The 20,725-nt window shown below is 51.8% G+C and overlaps 1 protein-coding gene across 12 annotated transcripts; it reads right to left on the reverse strand.

The window, feature by feature from the left end:
- Nucleotides 1–113: 113 nt before the first annotated feature.
- On the reverse strand, nt 114–19,219 carry SRRM2 (serine/arginine repetitive matrix 2). 12 transcript variants are annotated; one of them, XM_020910396.2, is made up of 15 exons: nt 17,956–18,142; nt 14,549–14,820; nt 13,535–13,642; nt 13,181–13,345; nt 12,938–13,015; nt 12,415–12,474; nt 12,291–12,323; nt 12,029–12,079; nt 11,792–11,884; nt 10,933–11,131; nt 3,227–9,903; nt 2,191–2,475; nt 1,012–1,125; nt 766–876; nt 114–675 (listed from the first exon to the last, which is right to left on the reverse strand). In XM_020910396.2, exons 2-15 carry the CDS (start codon nt 14,788–14,790, stop codon nt 666–668), a joined length of 8,226 nt encoding a protein of 2,741 aa, XP_020766055.2. In that variant the 5' UTR covers nt 14,791–14,820; nt 17,956–18,142; the 3' UTR covers nt 114–665. The 12 variants fall into 12 exon arrangements, 10 of the variants coding, with proteins under 10 accessions (XP_020766055.2, XP_020766054.2, XP_070316373.1 ...); XM_020910395.2 differs by having other exon boundaries at nt 766–873; nt 12,415–12,477; XM_070460272.1 differs by having other exon boundaries at nt 12,415–12,477.
- Nucleotides 19,220–20,725: the final 1,506 nt, after the last annotated feature.

The following is a 20,725-nucleotide window of genomic DNA, read 5'->3' on the forward strand; positions in this document are numbered from 1 at the left end:
CAGCCTCACCAGGCTCCCCTAAGACGTGGCCCTTGGGGGCAGGGGATGCAGCCAGAAAGCAAAAGCAGCTCCTCTCCTAGCCCTCCCACCCCCAATAAAGTTTGTAGACCGAATTCCTGCATTTCTCATTTTTATTTGACAGAAAAAGTTGCTCTTGCTGTACAGATTTTAAAAAACCAAAATGCCTTTAAGAAACGTGAAGAAAAGTTGGGGGGAGGGGCCACAACCTCACTGGGAGGCCAGGAGGAGCCAACTGATGTCAACTCCCCTTCCTTCTGGGTGTAACTCGCACAGGTCTGCAGGTTCCAAACCATCATCCCCCCAGGAACTCAGGGTTAAAGAGGGGCAGTGCCTTCAAAGTCCTTTCTGAGTCAAGACCTGGGAGTCCCAAACCATATCCTCCCCTCCCGCAACTCCCATTCTCATTCCCAACCCACCCCAAACCCCCCAAAACATGTGAACCAGGAAAAACTCACGGAGATTAACATTTCACAGAACAAAGAAAAAAAAGGAGGGAAGGAAATAAGGGAGCCCTCCCCCATGGGATGTTGCCAGGGTTGGGGGAGGGCAGACAAGACCCCATCCCCCGGCTCTGTTGGGGAGAAAAGGAGGGCGCGCCCCACGGCTCCAGAACTTGGGGCAGGATGGAATTCCCCTGAAAGGATTCACGGAGACCTGAAACGGAAGAGAGTCATCAGTGCAGAGGCCCAGGCAGCCCGGCGCTCTCAGCAGTGAGCCCAGCCCCGCAGTGTGACAAGGACTCACCTCGAGGAGCGATGCCGCACGGGGCGGGGGCTGGGTGTCTCCTTCCTGCGCTTGTGACCAGGGGAGCGGCTGTCCCCACGCTGGCTTCTCCGGGAACCCCGCTCGCTGCTGCTGCAACAGAGAACCATCATGAGACCACACAGAGCACATCACCAACACCTGGTACCTTGGAGCCTTAAAACAACATTCTGCAGAAAGCAGCAGCTAGACTGGGCAATTGGCAGGAGAGCACAGTGGCGACTGTACCTCTGCTGGTCCCGCGGTGAGGGCTGGGGTGAGGGGCGGCGGCGCTCAGCGGGCGAGTAGCTGAGGGACCGGGAATCCCGGAGGGAGTCTATTGGCTTCCGGGGGCTGCGGGACCTGGGGATCAGAGCAGGTCTCCATAGTGCCACACTCTTCCAAACCCAGCAGCCAACACTCAGGACCACCCCCACCCCACCCCAGGTCCTGACCGCCAAACCTCATACCACACAGGGCCAACCTCAGACCCACCTTCATCCGCTCACTCACCCATCCGCCCGCACACCATCCACCGAGTCCCCCAACAGGTGGGGCACGGGGTGCAGCGGGGGACGCAAAGATAAAGACAGTCCCTGCCCTTGGAGGGGCTGAGTCTGATGGTGAAGGGAGGCCAAGGGAGGCTCGCTGGGCCCCATGTGTGGGAAGCAGCCCCACAGTCGTACACAGGGTGTACACAAGGTCTGGGGACCCAAGGGAGGGAAGACAAGGGCAGGGTAGGGAAGGGGCAGGGCAGTCTTCTCGAAGGTGCTGTTTGAGCGGAGTCTTGCAGAACGAGGAGTTCACCAGGCGGACAAGGGAATTCCAGGCAGGAGGAACAGCATGTCCAAAGGCATGGGGTTCTCCTTAGACTGCAAGGCGCTGTTGAGTGTGGCTGGAGCACAGGGCATGTGTGGGGGCGGGCAGGAGAGGAGAACACAGGGCAGGCAAGGCCAGTTGGTGAAGAGCCTCACACGCCATTCCCGCAGAGGTGGGGCTTTATCCTGCAGGCCACAGGGCGTCCCGGAAGGATTTGTGGAGTGAAGGGAGTAACCAGATGTGCGGTTTTAGAAAGATCCCTCTGGCTACGTGTGGAAGAGAATGGCGTGGAGGCAGGGAGACAGGGAAGAGGCTGTGGACAGAGTCGGGAGAAGATGACGGTGGCCAGACCAGAGCCCTGGTAACAGTAACAGGTTGACGTAAAAGCTAGAATCCCTGGGACCTGGGACCAGACTATATGTCAGGGGCAGGGAGAGGAAGGAACCTAGGACTCCCCAATTCTGGCTCACGCACCCGCTTGGATGGCGAAGCCCTCCGCCAGAACAGGGCACAAGAGCAGGCAGGGAGAGGAGAGCCCAACTCCTCCTGTACGAGCAGACACACCCCAGGGTCACACCCCACCCTTGTGTCCAGCAAGGCAGCACTCACCTCCGCTCGCCAGGGGGTGCCTTCTTGGGGCTTGCAGGTTTGGGCAAGGCCTGAGGGCCAGGCTTAGCAGGGGAGGGGGAGGAAGAAGTGGAGGAGGAGGAGGAGGAGGAGGAGGAGGATGAGGAAGAGGAGGAGGAGGAGGAGGAAGAGGAGGAGGATGATGAAGAAGAGGAGGAGGAGCTGGAACTGGAGCTGCTAGAACGCCTCTTCCGCTTGGCTGGGGCTGGCTCCTGAGGACGGCCCTCTCGAACAGCCTCCTTGGGTGCTGGGGCAGGGCTGGGGACCCTGTGGGAGAAGAAGGTGTCACGTGGAGACAAGCTGCCCCAGCCCCAACCCTACCTTCCTTGGCCTGGAGGAACGGCAGTGGGGGAGGGGTGCTGAGGAAGGCCCTGGGAGCTCTCCCGAGCTGAGAGCTGAGCCGGGAGCCTGTGAGCGCATTCTCTGGAGAGCGTGGCCCCAGCTGACCCAACCTCTGCTAACACAAGCAACAGGCTGGGGCCCGCAGCAAAAGGGATCAAGGTTAAACCTCAAGAATGTCCCTGAAGGAGGAATAAGGCCCCTGGGCTCAGGTGTGGAAGCCGAGCTGGGTGGTCTCCGTCCTTGGAGAGGAGAGCCGCAGCTTGGGGAGGCCACTGTGTGTGCGGGTTGGCTGGGGGAGGGGCCGTCCTGCCTGGAGGCAGGGAGAGGGATAGGATGACCTCTGAAGATCCTTCCAGCCCAGGGAGTTCCTCTTGAGGTCTAACTGCCATCCCTCCTGCTGTAAAATTAAGTCCATTTCCTCTAGTTCTGTCCTCTGTAGAGACGGAAAACTTATCATTATCCTCTAGAGAATTAACCTTCGTCGACTTTTACCTGTCCCATCCCTCCCCCCGTTAACCCCCACCCCAGCATTCTCTTCTACCCCCAACTTAAGGGTCAGGGTCCCCGTACCTCTTCGCAAAGAGCAAAGAACCTCTGGATAGGGCTTCTCCCTCCCCACTCCCACCAACCATCCCCGGAGCCCTCCCCGTACAAGAGTCCTACAAAGCCCCCTCACCTTTTCAGTGCTACCTCAGGTTGAGCGGGAAGGCTAGAGCCCTCCGAGTCACTAGAGCTGGAGCCAGAGGAGGAGGAGGACGAGGACGAGGACGACGAGGAGGAGGAGGAGGAGCTAGAGGACGACGAGGACGAGGAACTCCGCCGCTCCTTGGCTGGCTGCAGGGCAGCCAATGTGGAAGGCTGCTGGGCCCCCGCACAGGCAGGTGGGTCCCCACCCTCTGGGTGGGACACCCCGGGGACAGGGCCAGAGAGCATGCCATTGTGGTCACCAGCAGAGGACGTGGTCTTTGCCACCGTCCCGGAGGAAAGGGACTGAGACCCTGCTACAGGGGGGGTCTGGGCAAGCAAAGATCGAGATTGGTCAGAAAAAGCAGATGGCACAGGGGACCTAGGCCGATCCTGAGCTGGAGGAAGAGCAGACTGTGAGGGAGCCTGGACCATTCTAGAAGCGGGAGAGGGAGCCCGCTCAGAGGTCACTCTAGACTGGCTTGGGGCAGATGGCGGGGTTCTGGAGCCTGGGCCCCCTGGTGGGGTTCTGGACCTGGCTCGGTCAAGGAGTGGTGGTGAGGTTCTCCCACTAACACGCTCATAGGCAGAGAGGGGCACCCTGGGACTGGTGAGGTTTGCACCAGACAAGGCTGGAGCCATTCTAGCACTAGTGAGGTTTGCAGGGGCCAAGGCTGGAGGGGTTCTTGAGCTGGCTATATTCACAGGTGCTGTGGCATGTGCAGACCTAGGACCCACCAGGTTTGCAGGGGCTGGAGCCTGGGGTGCTCTGGAGCTGGACGGATAGTTTGCAGCAGTCGGGGCTGTGCCAGAACCCGTGAGACTCAGAGCTGCCAAAGCAGCAGGGGTTCTGGCTCCTGCTAGGTTCACAGCTGGGGCTGTGGGAGTACGAGGGTCAGCGAGGTTCACAGCCGAAGGTGCCACCGCTGTTCTGGGGCTGGCCAAGTTCATGGCTGCGGCCGCAGCTGGTGTTCTGGAGTCAGCTAGGTTAACTGCTGAGGGCAGGGCAGGTGTCCTGGCGCTGGCCAGGTTCATGGCTGCTGCAGAGGCTGCAGGGATCCTGCTGGCAAGACTGGCCGCAGGGGCCGTTCGGAGACTCATGAGAGGCACTGGGGCTGGAACCTGGGACATTCTCGCAGCAAGGCCAGCCGCAGACATGGACGGAGGCGGCCGCGCGGTGCCAAGGCTGATGGCCGTCAGGGCAAGTGCAATTCTCGACTGTGCATGGTTTTCAGGTACAGATGCTCGCGGGTGATCAGGAATTCGGGGACCTGGACCATCCATCATGGAACCTCCAGCTTGCTGCAGGACAGACATGGGTGTTCTGGAGCTGCCGAGGGGCTCAAGCACTCCGGGTGACCTACAGCGGTCAAGAGGAGTTGGTGACATGCTAGGACGGCTGAAGCAGCCCATTCTGGAGCTATTGAGAGCTACAGGCGGTGTCCGAGAACCAGAATGGTTTCTTGTTGCTGGAGGAGTAGCAGAACGTGATCGATCGGAACTGCTTCCAGAGGCAGAACGCCTGCGGATGGCCGGAGGAGATCTTGTTAAGGACCGTTTGCCCCGAGTTGTTCGTGGAGTACGGGATCGGGAACGGCGGCGAATAGCAAGTGGCGAGCGACTTCGAGAACGCTTGCGTGGCAGCAATGGGGTTCGAGACCTGGAGCGGCGCCGAATAGCTGGAGGAGTTCGGGATCTAGATCGGCGGCGTGTCACTGGAGAGGTTCGAGAGCGAGACCTTCTTCGAGTTACTGGAGAAGTGCGAGATCGTGATCTCCTTCGGGTGACTGGGGATGTTCTGGATCTCGATCTTCTGCGAGTGATAGGGGAGGTTCGGCTTCGAGATCGCCTCCGGGTTACTGGTGGAGTCCTAGATCTGGACCTCCTTCGAGTCACTGGTGGCGTTCTAGAACGGGAACGCCGGCGGGTCGGTGTTCTGGACCTTGAACGTCGGCGGGTTACTGGTGGTGTTCTGGACCTAGATCGCCTTCGACTCACGGGTGAAGCTCTCGATCGGGATCTTCGTCTAGTCACTGATGTCCTAGACCTGGATCGTCTCCGACTGACTGGTGAAGTTCGAGACCTGGACCTCCGTCGGCTAACCAGGGGTGTTCTGGACCTGGATCGCCGGTGAGTAGCTGGAGAAGCCCGAGACCTGGAGCGTTTCCATGGCGCTGGTGATGTCCGTGAGCGGGAACGCTTCCGACTGGTTGGGGGCGTCCGAGAGCGACCTCTGCGACGTCGAGAGGAGGTTCTGGAACTCTCCTGCCGAGCAGGAGATCTTGAATGGTAACCAGAGCCTCCCCTCCGACGGCGAGTAACCCGAGACCTCGACCGGCTCCGCTGTCTTCTCCGAGAGGTTGACTGAGAAGATCCAGACCTATCCCGACGTCGGGTGGCCCTGGTTTTCTCCCTCCTCGAGCGGGAACGGGACCTCTGGAGCCCACGAGGCTTTGGTGAAGGAGAACGGCCTCTCCTTGAAGCTGTCTTAGTGCGTGGAGAGGATGCTGAACGCCGCCGGCGTGAGGATCTCGACTTTTCAGCCGGCTCTGGGGAAGATACTGAGGGACTTCTTCGGCGTCTTGGGGGAGTTCTAGAGCGGGTCTCTGGTGAGGATGATGCAGAACGGCTCCTACGGGAGAGCCGGGCCTTCCTAGTCAGCTCAGGAGATGACCGGGAGCTGCGACGGCGTGGCGGAGTACGAGACTTAGTCTTTGGCTCTGGTGATGACCGAGAGCTTCTTCTAGCAGTTCTGGATTTTGGAGGGTGTTCTGGAGAGGACTCGGAACTGCTGCTTCCTTCAGGAGAAGGGCCTCTGCCTTTGCTTGATGAACCTGATCTGCTTCGTCTTGGAAGGACTCGAGGGGCAGGAGCCTTGGGTTCAGGAGAGGAATCAGAACCACTCTGTGCCCTGGGTGCTGCTCTTGGCTTCTCTTTAACCTCAGGGGATGAGCCAGACCTACTACGCCGAGGAGAAGGCCGGGATTTGCTGTCCACCTCCGGAGAGGATCCAGAGTGACTCCTCTGCCTGAGTGGCATCCGTGTCTTAGCTTTAGAATCTGGAGAAGAGTCCGACTCGCTTCTCTCCTGAGGGGATGCACTGGGTTTCCCATCAAGTTCCTGAGAAGATCCAGACCGACGTCTCTGCCCAAGAGGTGTCCTAGCCACAGTCTTCTGTTCAACTGATGACTCTGACCCACTTCTCTCTCTCTGAGGGGTAAGACACTTATTGTTGAGCTCCGGGGAAGATGGAGAACGACTCCTTGGCCTAGGGGTCTGAGGCAAAGCTTTTGGTTCTGGAGAGGAATCACATTCACTTCTCCCCCTGGATGGTGTTCTAGGTATATCTTTCATTCCGGGAGATGACCCAGATAGGCTGTGCCTGGAGGGAGTCCCAGATCCATCTCTAAGTCCTGGGGAAGACCCAGACCTGCTTCTCCTTGAGGGGGTTCTGGGTAAGCCATCTTTCAGTTCAGGAGAAGACGCAGAACTACTTCTTTCCCTTGAAGGTGTTCTGGGTATAGTATCAAGTACTGGCGAAGACACACTCTGGTTTGAAGACATTCCTGCTTTTTCCACCACATCTGGGGATAACTCAGAGCTGCTGTGTCTGGAAGACCTTGTTGATTGTTCTTTCACATCTAGAGATGGATCTGTCTCTAGCTGATTAGGAAAAGGTCCATTCAAATCTTTACCCTCAGGAGAAAATCCAGTATTCATTTCTGCAACAGGGCCTCCTGAGTTTCTAAATTCTAAAGGTGATCCAAAGCTATTCTCCCTGGGAGGAGAGTTTGATAGTTCTTTATGTTCTGGAGAGAAGTGTGGCCCACTCCAAGCTGAGGCCATTGCAGGGACTTCTTCTGAAGAAGCCTGCAACTGGCTTTGGTCAAGAGTCAAAGGTACAGCAGGCCTTTCTATTTCTGGAGATGATTCAACATTACTTCCAGCCGTTTCTTTAAGTTCTGGAGACAAATGTGGCAGGACTTGGTTTGAGGATTCTTCATGTTTCTCTACTACTTCCATTAATTCTTCATCTTGGCTTGGCTTAGCTAATGCAGAACTTTGGTCTTTTTTATCTGGAGATGACCCAACACCACCTCTTTCCCTTGATGGAGTTCTAGGGGTATCTCTGAGTATTGGTGAGGACTCAAGCCTATTTTGCACTGGAGGAGGACTCAACTTGTCTCTTGGTCTTAGAGGTGATGCACTAACATCCTCCTGCAGGATTAAGCCAGTTTTTTCTTTTGATTCAGAAGGCTCTAATCTGCTCTGCCCCAGAAGAGTGTTAGAGTCTATGGCAGGATATGAGAAAGAGTCAGACTGGGACCTTCTCTGTTCTGGAGATATTCCAGATTTCAGCTTAGGACTTGCTGACAATTCACCTCTTGTGGGAGATCTGGGTGCCAGCTCAGCGACTGGAGATGAGGACCTAGAGCAGCTGCTCTTAGGAGGTGTTTGAGATTTGCTCTGCAGATATGGAGATTCAGAATGACTTGGTCTCATTTCTGGGCTTGAAGTACCAGATCTGGAGTCTGGTGAAGTTGGAGATTGTCCTTTCTGTTGTAGAAATGAGGGTGGCGTGCTAGACTTCACTCCTGGACAGAGGGAGAAGGATCCAGAGCAACTTTGTGCTAGTGAATCTTTAGACTTCTCTTGGGAACATGGGGACTTTGATCCAAGATTATGCCCTGGTGGAGTTTGGGGCTTGGCTTTGGGGCATGGCGAAGTAGACCCTGAGTGACTCTGTCTTGGTGGTGTTCCAGGTTTCACTTTGGTATCTGGAGAGGAAGATCTAGAATGGCTGTGTCTTTGCAACAATCTAGATTCTGTCTTAGAGCATGGAGACACTGATCTGCTTTGCCTTGGAGGTGTTTTAGATGCCATCCTACTAGGACTTGGAGAAGAGAAGCCAGAATGGCTTTGGACTGGTGATGTCACTGCCTTCACTTTGGGTTGTGGAGATGAAGACCCAGATCGGCTCCGTCTTGGAGGTGTGCCAGATTTCACTCTAGAAGGAGAAGACCCAGAGCAGCTATGTCTTGAAGGGGTCCTAGACTTCACCTCAGGGTCAGGTGATGACTCAGAATGGCTCCGTCTTTGTGGCGTTGCAGACTCTTCATTTACCTGGGGACTTGTTATGGACCCTTGCCTTGGTGGCGTCCCAGACTTCATCTTAGGCTGAGGAGATGAACTGGAATGACTTTGCCTTGATGGTGTTTTAGATTTCTGATTACCAGGCGGAGAAGAACCAGAGCGACTTCGTCTCAGTGGTGTTCTAGATTTAGCTTTGCGCTGGGATGACCCAGAGCGACTGCGCCTTGGTGGTGTCTGAGACTTTTGTTTAGGGCATGGAGAGGACTCTGAAAGGCTTCGCCTCACAGACAAGCGGGATTTTGCTTTGGACCTTGGTGAAGAGAGAGACCTGCTCCGCCTAGAGGAAAGCCGTGATTTCTTCATTTCTGGACTTGAGTTGGACCTACTCCTTCTCTGTGATGTGCGGGATTTGTTCTTCCGCTCTGATGATGAGCCAGACCTGCCCCTTCTTGGTGGTGTTCTAGTGTGAGATCTTCCCCGTCTAACTAGGCTTCTACTACGGGATCTTCCCCGTCTTGCTGGTGTCCTAGACTGAGATCTCCCTCTCCTGTTTGGGGTTCTAGAGCGTGACCGGCCACTTCGTCTAGTTGGCGTTCTAGAGCGTGACCGGCCACTTCGTCTTGCTGGTGTTCTAGAACGTGAGCGCCCACGCCTGGCTGGGCTTCTGGAACGTGACCTGCCACTTCTCCTGGCTGGTGATCTACTACGAGACCTCCGTCGTACAGGTGATCGGGTCCTAGATCTGCGCCTAGCAGGTGTTCTAGACCGAGACCTGCCTCTCCGGGCGGGTGTTCTAGATCGTGACCTCCGCCTGGCTGGTGTTCTAGATCGTGACCTCCGCCTGGTGGGTGTTCTAGACCGAGACCTGCCTCTCCGGGCAGGTGTTCTAGAACGAGATCTGCCCCTAGTTGCAGGGGATCTAGAGTGTGACCTGCCTCGTCTTGCTGATCTAGACCTGCCTCTTCTCTGTGCATTTCTGCTCCTGGACCAGCCTGGTCGCTGAGGAGACCTAGAGCGGCCACGTCGCTGGGGGCTTCTAGATCGTCCCCACCTCTGTGCAGAACGTGACCTACGCCACTGAGGTGACCGGGACCGAGAATGACCTCTCTTGGTAGGGGTTCGAGACCGAGACCGCCCCCTCTTAGTGGTGGTAGGACTACGGGACCTCCCCACCCTACGGGAAGGAGTATGAGAATGTGACTTAGCCCGTTTTGCTCGGCCATGCGAGCGACTCTTGGATGCAGGAGAAGAACTCTCTCGGCGGGACCCAGGAGCTGGTGCCGGTTTAGGGCTTTCAGGGGAAGAGCTGGCATGCCGAGAAACTTTGGTAGGTTGAGGGGATGGTGGGCAGCTCTCTGAAGAAGATTGGGGAGGTTTCTCAGGAGACTTAGGTGGTGAATGACCCTGGGCTGGAGAAGCCTCAGAAGGGGGGTTCACTGGCTCCTGACTTAAGGGGGTTGTTGCAAGGGGTTGTGGGGAGCCGCCATGTTGCTCAGCAAGGAGCAGAGTGGGAGCCGGTGGTTCTGGCCCTGTGTTGCTCCTTTCTGGAGAGGGACTAGGTCGAACTGCAGATTTCTAAGAGCAGAAAAGAGGGTAGGGGTAGGGATAATGTAAGCACCAAAACTTCCTATCATCTGTAAGGTCCCAACACCCCTTCCAATGAAACACCTTTTTCTCACGACAGGCAGTCATATTCATTCAATAATCACATAATACAAAATACAGTTAAAAATATATGAAAACAGAGTCTATAATAATCTCAAGAGTCTTCTCATCTAGAAAAAAAAACAATGCAATCTAATGTACTATTAGTTCACAACCACTATAACATGCTGAATGCAGAAGAGTATTTTTAAAAATAAAGATAATGCAATTTCCCAAAGTGATTGACTTCACCCTTAAAAAAATAACTATATTAAAGGGAAAAAAAAAAGGTTTGAGAACATGGCATGTGAATAACAAAAACTAGGATAAAGTATAGGAAAACACAGAAAAAGAGACCAAGTTATAAAAATCTTAAAACATAAGCCAAGAGAAATAGGAAATAAATTATGTTTCTGAGGTGATCCAACTTGCAGTTTGGAAAAGCAACTCTGGAGAACGTGAAAAATAACAGGAGAGCTACAACTTTAACAAAGAGCAATTAAAAATATATTGTGATGGTTGAAATAAGAAAACATGATTAGGATTTGAATTAGAATAGCAAATATAAAAGAAAAGGTATGGAAAAGATCTTTCCAAAAGTAGTTTTCATACTGCAAGCAGCAACTCAGTGGACTGAGTTAAGCTACAACCAGCATTTAATGAAATAAATACTAAAGACACTGAATAGTAAAAGGCTAGTAAGTGTAAAGAAAATTTTTTGTTCCGAGTTTTATCTTACATTTACAAACAGGAACAGTAAGGTAAAACCTATTTATTAATACCTAGTGAAGTTTGAAACTCACAATTCTGAATGATTTGCAGATGCAAAAGAGAATTTCATGAATACCAAGACACAAATCAGAAAACAAAACTTGATCTTACTCCTCCCTTAACTTTAAACAGCTATCCAGAATCCACAGCCTTGCAACCCCAAGAACATCCATTAACTCAAGAACATACCTCCTTCTTGTCTTTATCTTTGTCTTCACAGGGACTGCTAGGCTGCTTTGTGGAAGGCTCAGGACTACTAGGCTGCCCTATGTTGGTAGTACCTGGTTCCCTGGGAGGTACATCTCCCTCCCCTCGACGCCCCAAAGCAGGCGAAGGACTTCGTCCAGTCAAGGCAGTTGTATGGGTTTTAGCTACAGCACTTCGAGACCTGAGGGAGGTAATTGAGGACGGGAAGAGAGAAAGAAAATCAGTTCAGGAGAGAACAAAAAACCCCCTCCCCAGCTCCCATCTACCTTTCCTGACTATAACCCTCCTCCAAAAAGCCTTCTCTCACTCATAAGATTCAAATTACTCATGTTGAAATTCAGGTCCAGTTCATTTTGTTCCTTCTCAACATCAATTCCCAAAAATGTTCTCCCTCTACCCCTTCATATTTACCTCCCCCAAACCTCCCAGAACCCTCCACCCAGTCCATTCCCTACCCGCTTCATTTACAACTCACCTCTGAGCCCACCTCCTTCAGGAAGCCTTCCCCGATTAAGGAAGCCAGGGTAAGGATTCCTTCCTCCCCCAGACACCACGAACAAACCACCACCCCCCCTATTCTGGCAGTCCATATATATCAGAACAAAACAAAAAATAACAAAATAAATAAAATAAACAAAAACAAAAAACAAAAAAAAAAAAGAGAAGGGGAAATGTATATGTCTGTCCATCCTGTTGCTTTAGCCTGTCAGCTCCTAGAGGGCAGGGACCGTGTCTTCCGAATGGTCTGTGCAGCGCCTAGCACACCGTGGGCGCTCAATAAATATTAAATTGATTAACCCACAAGTCCCTCTCCCTCCCTTCCTCCTGGACCACCCCTTACCGACTGCGGGAAGTATCTGAAGAAGAAGCAGAGTCAGCAGAAGTTGAACGGTGGGCCCGTCGGCTCTTGGGGGCTGGAGTTGTACTTCGAGATCTGAAGAAAGACCAATATCACAGCTCAGGGCACAGTCACGTCTACAAGGCTCCCCTTATCCATCCCTCAACCTTCTACTGGACTGCCCTATTCACAAGCAGCACTCATCTACCCATTAAGCAAATTTCCCGCTAATTTACTCACCGCTTCCGCTTCTTGTCCTTAGATTTACGTTTGCTCTTTGGAGTAGGAGACCTGGGAAATAAGGCAAGATTATTTAAAATAAAAATCATTTTTAAAGAAAAAAACAATGAAAAGTAGAATTATTCAGGAGAATCAACAGCAGGAAATCAAGGAAGTGAGCTTTATTCTAAGGAGAAAAAAAAAGAGCAAACAAAGCCATCACACAGCAATGGCTCACCACTCTATGTGCCACTACGCTCCCTAAGCCACAAAGAGCTCTTACCTATGCTTCCTTTTCTTGGATTCAGATTCTGACCTGTGGATAAAAAATAAATAAAACATAAACCATTATCTATGCCTGAACTCACCAAGCTTCTCCCATCGTTCCATGTACTCCCACCTCATACCTGTGCTTCTTCTTCTTAGAACTCTTCTTCCTCTCTCTTCGAGGAGAGCTGCTTTCTGACCTGCTAAACATGGGTTCAGAAACACAGTCATTCAGCCTGCCTCCTTCCCTGGCCCACACTACTTACAATCCATCCTCAAAAGGGTGCACAGAACCATTCCAACAGCACCTATGTGCCAGATCTACACCCAGAACTTTACTCTCTAAGCAGCGTAAGTACCTATAGCAACAAACTTCAGAAGAGAACACAGTTTCAAAACTCTGATCGGTTCTGCGGAGCTACACAATCAGGAGCTGGTTGTTCAGCTTCTCGAGCACGACGCTGGGGATCAAAAGAGCTGCCTTTCCCCACTGAAGCAGCACATGTATTTTCTCTCAGCTGAGACCTGAATGATAATGCCTCTTCCCTGACTTTCCTGACAACTCCCTCCTGCTTCCTAGAAATAAAATTCTCTATTTCCAAAGAGAAAAAGCCTGACCGGTGCAGTCCTCTGGCTACTAAAATAACTTTCCAACTAACTTACCGTCCTCTATCTTTCTTCTTTTTCTTCTTCTTTTGCTTTGGTGTTGGTGAGCGAGAACTGCTAGACTCCCGGACAAGGCTGAGTGAAGATGAAAAGAAGCAAAGATGGGTGCTAAGATGAATTTTCTCAAACATTTCAACTTCAGAACAAAATCTGAAGAATTTGAGAAGAAATAATTCACACACAAAAAATGGAGCAAAGCGCTTAGAATTAGGAAGAGAAACTGGCGCTAATCTCGTGTACCTGTAAGGTTTGGGAGGCTCAGGAGCTGGTTGTTTAGCTTCTCGAGCACGACGCTGGGGATCAAAAGAGCTACCATCCACGTAGGAATCACTGATGCCAAAGGCAGCTCGGAGTCGCTCATTCTTCTTCTCATTCAATTCTGCCAACTGGTGAGTCTCAGTTACCCTAGAGGAGAAAAGGTCAAAGGTCTAAAGGAGATAAACAACAAAATGCAGAGTCATATCCACACAGTCGCAGGCATGGACCTAACAGCCACGAGAAAAGGCAGACAAGAGCGGGAGACAGCACACAGTAAGGAGAGAGAACAGCGAACGCAGAAGCGAGTCCGGAGAAAATGGAGAGGGAAACACTCACGCTGGCCTCTGCCCTGGGTTCTCCTCCTTCCCCCCAGGGTTCACATCCTTCTCCAGCAACATGAGTCGAAAGGTCGCCACTTTTTCCTGAATTTGCTGTTCCTCGTACCTGAAGAACAAAAGCCTTCAGGGTTAGAGCCTGCCTAGACACCCTCCCCAGACCCAGGGTCACAATCCCTGTTCCCAGCAGGATCCCTCCCTGTCCATGCACACATAGAATCTTTCACTCACTGTCACCCAAAGGGCCCCCCTCTTAAATTCTGCTCTTTTCCTGTAATTTCTTCCCTCCACTGACTACACCCTCTAGAACAGTGGATTTTAAACATGCTACACTCCGGGGCCAAAAGAGGAAAGTTAAGCAGGCAGAGTTCCAAGTGTTCCTCCCCAACTTCAATCAACATGAACAGGTCTTTCATTTCATGGGATTCCAAAGTAACATGCATTGTTAAAAAAAAAAACAAAAAAAACAAAAAAAACAGGGGGGACGCCACTGCTGAAGTTTGAAAACCACTGCTCTAAAAGGTTTTCTGCCTGAGCGTGCTCCTTTTCCACAAATCTCACCTCCCTACCCAACTCATGATCCCCTTTATCTAGGTATTATTCCAATTTCCTGTTTTCCTTCCTTTGCTACTCTCCAAGACCTCAACCCTTACATCCATTCACCTTCCTTTTCTCTACCAATAACACCACGTATCAGCTTACCGAGCTCTTGTGTCTTGCCTGGTCTGCTTCCCCACTTCTCCCTTAAAGCATGTATTTCTCAATGGCCCCCCTTTCCCCTATGCCTTCATCTAAATAATTCAGACTCCCTCAGGCTCCCTTTTATGTTCCAGACACAGGTTCCACTTTGAACTGCCCCTCAACTCCTTTCAATTCGCTAGCTTCTTTACCGCCTCCCCTCCTACAACTCACTCCTCTCCAGGCCTCTTTCAACTTGCCTGGCGCTCCCTACAGCCCACCTAACTCCCGGCTCTGCACTCGCTGGGTGCGTGGCTCTCCCCAAGACCTCCCTCACCCCTGCTCCTCCATCATCTCCTCCAGCTCGAGGCATCGCAGCTCCACGCGCCGCTTGCGCTCGTGGTCCAGGATGTCAGGATTAGGCCGCTTCACCAGGGCAGCCTCCAGGCGCCGCAGTTCCTCCTCTCCCTTGTAGTCAGGCCGCTCACCCCGGCGGCCCCGCACCAGGGACAGGTTGCGCTGGACGTAGCCGTTGGTGCCGCTGCCCCGGGGCGTCGGCAGCCCGATCCCGTTGTACATGGCCCCGTGCCCGGGGGGGCACCACCGCTCCTGAAGGGGAGCGGGGAGACACGGGTCAGGCCCCTGGCCCCAAACTAGCCACTCACCACCACCCAAATCCCTGCTCTTCTGCAACCCTACTTCAACAGGTCTCTCCACACTAAACCTCCTTTGGCTGCATAATCTTCCTGGTCTCCCAAACAAACCCTTCCTTCATCCTTCCCTTTCTTTCTGCCAAATCAAGACCAGCTCTTACAGTCTTTACGCTCAGTGTGCAAGAGCCACTTCTGTTTGTACCTAGCTTTTCCTTACCCACCCCAAAGATCCCATTTCTCCCAAATTTCTCCACACTATCCCTTTATTCTCCTTTGAACCCAATATGCACAAGTGATATCGTTACCAACTACTCTGATTCGTAACCCTTGGCAACTGACTGAGGCCTCCAAACAGGGCACAACAAACACCAACAAAAAAATAAAAACAGAGAGAGAGAGAGAGAGAGAGATCTGTGGCACACAAGGCCCTGCAGTCAAGTCTAGTCTTCCAAGAACTGACCTAAGCATTTCAGGCTAGCTACCCTGAAGGTAGCCAGAAATTATGAATACAAATTGACTCCAGAACCCCTAGATATCCCAAAGGAGGCCTAACCTAAAAGGCCAGCACGCACTGCAGAAACACATGGAGCCTGGATACGTAATCCTCATATACTTCATCTCTCAAGTAAGGGGCATGTCCAATCAACTATCCTGACTGACATGTTATTTCTTCAATTTCCTTCCCAATAGGATTTCTCACATGGTTTGTGGCTCACCCAATTCTCCCTAGCTCCTGTTAAAAGATTATGTTTTCAACTCAACGCTCTCCATATATCAAACCGGCCTCCTCTAGTCAACTGCTCCCCATACCTTCTCTACATTCCTTTCCCTACACTTATTCACAAAAACCCCACTCTTTCTCCCTCACCTTCATTAATATCAAACTGTTGACTTTCTTTAACAGTCCCCTCGTTATCTTACTTCCTAGTTTTTCTCATCCAGGCCCACATGACTCTGAAAAAACCCTCAAATGCTAATTTTTTTCTGATTAAATTTCTTGACTACATAGACTCTATTCCTTTCTCCTGCTACATGTACTCTTTTTTTCTTCAACAACTCCTGTCCGAGACAGTTTCACAAGGGAAATGTGAGTGAAAAGGACCCCAGGAAAGAACCCAAGGAACAAAGTGGAGAGATTAGTGAAGGCAGAAGGAAAAAAACACAGAACTGGATAAAAAGGAAAGTTTCATTTAAAATACTCTGGAAGAAACATTATACAAACACCTGGAAAAATGTAACCTCCCCTTTTACAGGTAGATGTTGAATGAAAAGAAAACAGCTCAACTCTAGAACAGTTTGGTACCCCTTACCCCCGACTCCCAACTCTAAGGCTGGGTCCCTACCAATCCCAGTTGTAGACTCTAGAGATCTGAAAACAAAACAAAAAAATAACCATAATGGGGTAAAGGATGATGCTAAATCTAGGAAAGGTAAGCGGAACTGTGTGAAGAAATGAAAAATTTCTTTATAGTGCAAGAAATCTTCCAATCTTTGCTTTTACTTTCTCAAAATTTCTCCTTACTCTTTAGCTAGATTTTCTCTGGCTCTCTATACGCTACCTAGTTTCTGCTTCCCTTGCAGAAAGCTTCTGACCTGCAAATAATTCTTCAGTTTAACCATTCACCCACACTTCCATACGACCTCACACAATAATCCTCCCACTCCCTGGAGAAGGATAACCAGCAGCTGCTAAGCAAAGGGTATTCAATCACAAAAGACTACTTTTAGAGAATGAGCCAGCAAAGAAAACAAAAAACAGAAATACCATGGCATCCAAGACAATGCTCAAAAAGGACAGATGGACAGAAGTGTATCAAAAAGACACATACACAAATCACCAAAACCTAAATGGAGATACTTAAACTGGGGTCCACGGACTATGGGCATGCAAAAGTCACCCAAGCTAAAGGCAGACAGTAAAAGCAAGCTGCAAAAGAAGATAAAAAGCAGTTTTTTCTGTTGGAGAATTATCACATGTCAAACTAACAAGACAAAAGGAGTCTTAAAATTCAGTATTATGACAGTCAAGGAAAGAAACGCACCAAAAAGGGAGCGGAGAGTGCAGGAAAATGAAACGAAGTAATACGTAAGCACATCAAGTTCAGCACTGGGGCACCATAGTAGCTGACGAGGGACTATGGAACCCAAAAAGCTGAAGCGCCAGCTCAGTAAAAGAGGCCTAGACTCAACACACTCAAAAGCAAAGAAAACACAACTTTTAAAATTTTTGACCCAAGAAATATCTTACATAAGCGTTTGCGTGAAAACCAAGGTCTGGAAGAGTTTTGAGTCAAATTGTAACAAAACCCTGAGCTTTCTCCTCAAAAAAGGGCTGGCAGCCGCCTACCCAGCTTCAACACAACTTTGGAGGAGATCATAAAGAGGTGCAAGAAAAGAAAAGAGCACGTGGTGTGCCTTAACATACCTAGACTGAACACTTAATTAAAAACAAAACAAAAACATTTTGAAGCTTCGCTTCTTAATACTTCATGGCAGACAGTAACAAATCCAAATTATCTAAATCTAGGAGGCATCTAGTTCAAGACCTTCTTTGCACAGGCTGAGACGCCAAGACCTATTTTCGGCCTTGAGGGATGGGGGAGGGGGCTGCGCGGCGCCCGGTAGTCTGGGAGGCTCAGGGCCAGACCCCAAGCCCCGGGGAGGGACGGATGGGCCGGACACCGGCGAGGCGCGGGGCAAAGGAGCCGACAGCCGGCCCCCGCCGCCGCAGCCCCCTCCCCGAAAACAAGATGTCGGCAAGGACAGCTGCAACAGGGCCTCGTCGCCGCACGCGTCCAGGAGCCAAGAAGCCCGAGTCGCGCGCTACCCGCTCCTCACCGAGAACGCGCGCGAGTCCAAGTGCACTCGGCGGCGCGCGCCGTTGCCAGGGGGGAGGGGGAATAAAAGCCCGCGCGAGACAAGAACCGCGGGAGAGGGGGAGGGGAGGCAGGAGAGCAGGGACGTCCGCGCGAGCTAGGGGCGGCGAACGCGCGTGCGCGCGGCGGCCTGGGCCGTTCTCCGCGCGCTTTGGCCTGGCGCCTGGGCCGCCGCCCCTCCCCCACCCGGCTCGCTCGCTCCCTCACCCTCTCACCCGCCGCCGCCTCCGCCCGCCGCCTCCGAGGGGGAGAAGTGCTGCCGCAGATCGAGCTCCTGAGTCCTTCAGGGCCTGGAGCCGCGGCTCTGGCTCGCCGGTCCGCCCGACTCAGCCGACACCGCCGACTCCTCGCTTCCTCAGGGGCCGCAGCGGGCTCCGACTGCGCCACTCGCACCCCGCCTGGGCCGCGTTGCACGTCAGCACGACCAACTAAACGCGTCAGCACGCAGCCGCGCGCGTCGCAAGGCCCGCCGGGAACCGTAGTACGCTCCGCGGCCTTGTGCGCAGGCGCCGAATCAGCACGGGATGTGTAGTTTCTTGAGTCCCGAAAGAGATTCAACTCTGTTGTCGATGAACTACGATTCCCGTCAGCCAGTTGCGAGGAGGGGCAGGGGAGCGGCCCGGAGCAAGCAACGCTTTCCAGGGGGTTTTCGACTGGGAGCAAGGGGACAAACAGCCTAGCGACGCTAGCCCTCGATCGCGCCCGCTTTCGACCCAGAGCATCCTGGGAGTTGTAGTTCTAGCATGGCGTGGAACCCGTAGGTAGCTTCGCTCTCCCCCGCGCCCCCCCCCCCCACGAAGCCGCCATTTTGTCTCACCATGTTAGGAGGCAGTGGGCCCGAGGCCAATAACACCGCTGCCTCCAAGTCACCGCACGCCTCCCGGGGTGAGCCCGGGGGCCGTGCTGCACCCATCATTCTGGACCCAAGAGTACCCTCCCCCCAGACCCTGGACGGCGGACACCCCGGTAATCCCAGAGCCCAGCTATAGGCCCAGGGCCTGAGCCAAGAGCTGAGCCAGCAAAGGGGGATGTTCGCAGCTTCCGTCCGCTGAACCGGGCTGGTTGCCCCTGAGGAATGATTTTTTTTTTTATGACTACGAGTAAGGGGGCCAGACAGAGGTGCAATTTTCTCCTGCAGAACATGAGGCGTGTTACATACGTGGCAGGGTAAAAATGTTACAACCCTCCCCTCCCGCCGAAAGTTTTTCAGCCCTCTGCAGAATGTCTTAGGTTAATGTTTTTAAGTCCGTTTTGCTTTAGCCTGAGGACCAGCCAGTCTCTTTCAGAGCAGAGTTGGGAGAAGCTGAGATTCTCAGGCAGGCCAGTCGTCCTGGTTATCTCTGGGGGAGGGGGGGGGGTGCAGCCTGTAGCAGCAGCCACTTAATGAACTGTGGTCCCTTTGACTTTGTATCTGATGTTATTAGGTTTTCTTTGTAATCGTGGAAAGATAAACTCACCTCATATGCTGGACCGGGGCACCCGCCGCTTGGTGTAGGAGCTGTAGCTTTGGCTTAAAGGTGCCGGGGCTGATGTTGTAATCTTACCTTCTTGAACTCCTAGCAAGTGCTTCCTGGAGCTGGACGCACCTTTGGAATGGTTTATGGCAAAGTGAAAAAGGCTGTCCTTTCTGGGCTTAAGCTGATATTTCTCAGGTGAGGGTGAAGGGTGATAGTTTCTTAAAACCCACCACCTTCAGTAAGGCCCTTTCCTGTAACCAAATTCTCAGTGATACTCTTCCCAAGGGGTAGGAGGTGGGGCATAATCTTTGAAAAAATGATATATCCTGAGGACCCGAGGTAAACACTGATTAGAATTAAATGGGTTCAAGATGGCACACAAGTCAACTTTGTCTAGAATGTGAGCCTCTGTATACACTCATTTTAACATATCAGTGAGCTAGATGACCCACCGAAAGGCCCCATGACAGTTCCAAGGCCAACCATCAAAGACCAAAAACTGGGCAGTGGTCCAATTCCTGGAAATCTCTGCCCCTTCCCCAAATTAGTTGGAAGAATCCTCCCACTCATTAGCCTATGAAGTTACCCAGTCCATGAAAGCCACCACCACCTTTTGAGGCTGCACTCACCCTCTGAGATGGCCCACACTCTGTGGATTGAGTTTCTCTCTAAATAAATTAACTTCTTACATATCACTGTCTCTTGCTGAGGGTTTTTTTTAAAGTTGATTTATTTTAATTGGAGGACAATCACTTCACAACAAGGTGGTAGCCCCTGCCACACAGGGATCAGGCACAGGCACATGTTTGCACCCCCGCCCTACCATCCTGATCTCACTAAGTTCTCTTTGCCATAAGACACCAAGAACCTGAGCTTCATTAGGTCCTGAAACCAGGTGTGTCATCTCAGTTGGAAAGCTGTAGGTTTGAGTCCCGAGCAGGGTTTTGACTGGGTTCAAATCCTGGCACATGGGTTCAAGTCCCAATCTGAGGTGAATGGTTTCACCTGTATTTACTGAATATTTTGTGCTAAGTTCTGTATGTGGATCACTGCATTTAATGCTTGTGAGAACATCCTATTCCTATGAGAAAAGGATGAATTATGAGAACTATGAATTCATTTACATATCCACAGTCTGTGCTCAGTTGTTCAGTTGTGTCCGACTCTTTGTAACCCCATGGACTGTAGTCCACCAGGCTCCTCTGTCCATGGAATTTTCCAGGCAAGAATACTGGAGCAGATTGTCCTTTTCTACTCCAGGGGGATCTCCCCAACCCAGGGATTGAACCCACATCTCCTGCATTAGCAGGTGGATTCTTTACCACTGTGCAACCTGGGAAGCTGACATATCCACAGTATGGTTTTCAAAATAAAGTAACATTGAAATAATCTAGAAACTTTCTATAGAGGTGTTATCAATTGTTCTGATAATACCCTGAATAGCAAAAGAAAATTCAAAATCATAAATGTTGTGTTCTTAGACATCTTAATCCAGAAGAGTTGCTTATTCTTTGTAATTCATGGCATT

Source organism: Odocoileus virginianus, chromosome 33 (assembly GCF_023699985.2).
Source record: "Odocoileus virginianus isolate 20LAN1187 ecotype Illinois chromosome 33, Ovbor_1.2, whole genome shotgun sequence".
Classification (NCBI taxonomy): domain Eukaryota; kingdom Metazoa; phylum Chordata; class Mammalia; order Artiodactyla; family Cervidae; genus Odocoileus; species Odocoileus virginianus.